This window comes from Etheostoma cragini, chromosome 5 (genome assembly GCF_013103735.1).
Source record: "Etheostoma cragini isolate CJK2018 chromosome 5, CSU_Ecrag_1.0, whole genome shotgun sequence".
Lineage (NCBI taxonomy): Eukaryota > Metazoa > Chordata > Actinopteri > Perciformes > Percidae > Etheostoma > Etheostoma cragini.
The window spans coordinates 36,657-39,491 of NC_048411.1; the positions used below are offsets into that span (position 1 = coordinate 36,657).

Sequence of the window (2,835 nt, forward strand, 5' to 3'; positions counted from 1 at the left end):
GCTCCCAGCATGCTCTCTGAAACTCCTCATCACTGACTGGATGGAGGTACCTGCAAAATTAGACAGTTAGCCTGTGAATCCCTATGGGTTAACTTTAGTGAACCACTATTAACATATTCCCTGGGTTTACTGTAGTACATCTGAAGACCTTTGCAGAAAACATGATGCAAAAAAATGATTTACACACCAATTCACAAAGATAGCCGCTTTGCTGTGCACTTACTTCAGCACCATCCTGGTACAGGCTAACCCACAGTCCCAGTGGAAGAGCTGCCGAATGAAAGGAACGTTCAGCAAGACGGCATCCTCTGAGGAAACCCTTGTTATCATTGTCATGCTGTAAGTTATGCTGCCCCCATAAGGTGCGGGGTAGTCTTCTATGAAAGGGTTCAGACTGGAAGGTGAGTTCATTTAATCAACACTCTACACTCATTTTCATTATTTCAACAGTTTTATTGAAGAATTCAAATGATGTGGAAGATCTATGTTTTTATGTAAAAATGTTCCCATGTTGATGAGACCATGTCACTGGGTTCCATAGCTGGTGCCCGTTCCCAATGACACCTGTTTTTATAATAATGGAAGAAAAATGATCATCTGTTGATTAAACTGACCAGACAAAATATCTTTTTCATTCAATGCTAATTACTGTAAGCAGTCAGGAATGTAGAATATTAAACTTAAGGATTGGCTTACTGATTCAGTTTCCCCATCCTCATTCAGATTTGTGACTTTGTGTTTTTTGTAAAGATCTCTTTTACGCGTGCATGACAGCATAAACCAGTCAGTAACAACGGGGACCTGTAGGAAAATATCAATGCTTTGTCTAGAAAATGGCATTCTTTTTAATCACTTATTATGTGCAGGATTGAGCATGTCTACTCACCAAACTTAGGAAAGATAATGCTGCAGCCAAGTTCACTATGGTTGGTACAATTCCAAATTTCCCTGCCTGCAAGATAAAAGAACAAACCCAGGTATTGTCAGAGAAAAAAGAACACACATTTAGCTGATGAAGTCTGCGCAACTTAAAGATTTATTCTGGCCTCACAGTTCCAAATACAATGACATCAAACCGGATCCCATATGCTTTGATTAAGGTTCTAGTTTCTTCTCCATCTTGGGTCTTGTAGTATTTTGCAAACCTAAAGAAAAGTGTTTGTTTGTTTGTTTTTTCAATGTTTTTATCCCCAAGTTAATCCATTTATTTAATTAGCATTTGTTAACAATGGTTTCACCTAAAGTTGTATCCAGGAGCCACATTGTTGACCGGATGTTTGCTGTCCAGCCTGCGGAAGCTGTACTTGGGGTAACATTTCCCTGCCCACCAGTCCAGGTCACAGCTCCAGTCAATAATAATACCGAGGACACCACCCTTTAGAAACATATTATAAAAATCATGCTTTATCCAGTTACAACTTAAATGTAAGGGAGATAAGAGATGAGGGGGTGTGGAGAGGTAAATTATACAAAGATGAACATCTTCTAAACATTTGTGTCATGTTTATCTCTGGCCATACCTTTACAGCCATGTCTTGGAATTCCTCTCCAGCCTCTGAGACAATGCTTTTCAGGCGAAATATGGGACAGTCAGGGTCTGTTGCACGGTTGAATTCACACCTCTTCAGGTAGGAGGAGTTAATATGTGGCAGAATATTTCTTCTGTGGGAGGAAATAAGCCAAGAAATACATTTTCTATGATGGCACAAAATTAAACAGCAGCTTTGCATATGATAAGACATTAAGAAACTCTGACCTGTGAACGTTGAACTTTGGGTATGTTATGCTGTTTTTGATCAACACAGTGAAGTTCTCTGCTGAAGCCAGCAGTGCATGTCTGAGGGAAACCACATTTCAAACAATACCTACATTATACTATAATAACTTACAAATACTATAACATTGCATATATTCTTACTTGGGCAGCTTAGTGTCTATTTCAAGAGGGCACCATGAGAGCACTTCACAGGTCTTGGCAGTTGTGGTATAGTTCTCACACAGCCCTGTCTGTATACCTGAGAGGGAAATTGGTCAGTCAGTTGGTGTTTGCAGTATGTAGACATCCTTTATCAATATTAATCTGATGCCACCCAATGAGGAAAGCCTACCATTGCCTCGTGGATCAGTGTATCCTTCCATGCAGTCACAATCATCCACACAGGCAGTTGATGGGTTTGGAAGCTGGAGGAGAAATCACCAGTGTTAATCTGTTAATCTAGTATGGGGCATCTCAGAATGCTTTTTTACAAAAGTTATTGGTAGTGGTTGAATGTAACTAAGTACATTTACTTGAGTACTTTTTTTAAAGTGCTCATATTATGCTTTTTGTCTATATCTTTGCTGTGCATGTAAAAGGTTTACACACAGGGGTCAGTCTACTCAGTCCCATGAAACGTCGTCAATATAGACTGTTATGAACTGAACCATGCTTCGTGTCACTTTGTTCCCAACGCGTTTGTAACTGCTTTCAGAATCAATTCACAGAGGTCAAGCCAGTAAATGATAGGGTAAGAACCACAAAACAATCACGATAAGGTTGTTTCATAACAGTGTTCATGTAAGATGAACAACAACAATGAATCTAACTAATGTGCAGAGTCCCTAGTTGGCCCTGACCTTAGCCTCTACGACTTGTCCATTCATTCCATTCATAGATATATATCATATCAGGTAGCATCAGTGACTCACCTCAGGACAGCGTGACTGAGTCTGACCGGGGGTAACAACCACATTGGTTAAAACAAAGAATGAGTTATCACCCTGTTACACAAAAGAGAAGCACATGTCACAAGGCAATGAAATACTCTTCTTGCTCACAGTCAGAGTTGAACTAAC

At 39.8% G+C, this 2,835-nt stretch overlaps 2 protein-coding genes and 1 long non-coding RNA gene across 4 annotated transcripts in view; 1 reads left to right on the forward strand and 2 right to left on the reverse strand.

Annotated features, from left to right (window-relative positions):
- Positions 1-426, reverse strand: part of gucd1 (guanylyl cyclase domain containing 1) — a 9,839-nt gene extending 9,413 nt beyond the window's left edge. For both annotated transcript variants that reach the window (XM_034872357.1, XM_034872356.1), the window contains exon 1: positions 224-426. In XM_034872357.1, the coding sequence (XP_034728248.1) occupies positions 224-411 (188 nt within the window). In that variant the 5' untranslated portion in view covers positions 412-426. The remainder of the gene's footprint in view (positions 1-223) is intronic.
- A 70-nt stretch (positions 427-496) lies between these two features.
- p2rx4b (purinergic receptor P2X, ligand-gated ion channel, 4b) overlaps positions 497-2,835 on the reverse strand; it is a 4,727-nt gene continuing 2,388 nt past the window's right edge. Inside the window, exons 3-12 of the mRNA XM_034872347.1 lie at positions 2,689-2,760; positions 2,109-2,181; positions 1,919-2,015; positions 1,757-1,837; positions 1,521-1,662; positions 1,239-1,375; positions 1,052-1,145; positions 887-952; positions 697-801; positions 497-564 (exon numbers count right to left, since the gene is read on the reverse strand). Coding sequence (XP_034728238.1) covers positions 526-564; positions 697-801; positions 887-952; positions 1,052-1,145; positions 1,239-1,375; positions 1,521-1,662; positions 1,757-1,837; positions 1,919-2,015; positions 2,109-2,181; positions 2,689-2,760 — 906 coding nt within the window. The 3' untranslated portion in view covers positions 497-525. The remainder of the gene's footprint in view (positions 565-696; positions 802-886; positions 953-1,051; positions 1,146-1,238; positions 1,376-1,520; positions 1,663-1,756; positions 1,838-1,918; positions 2,016-2,108; positions 2,182-2,688; positions 2,761-2,835) is intronic.
- Positions 2,423-2,835, forward strand: part of LOC117945096 — a 14,560-nt gene continuing 14,147 nt past the window's right edge. Inside the window, exon 1 of the long non-coding RNA XR_004656728.1 lies at positions 2,423-2,551. This is a non-coding gene — a long non-coding RNA (uncharacterized LOC117945096). The remainder of the gene's footprint in view (positions 2,552-2,835) is intronic.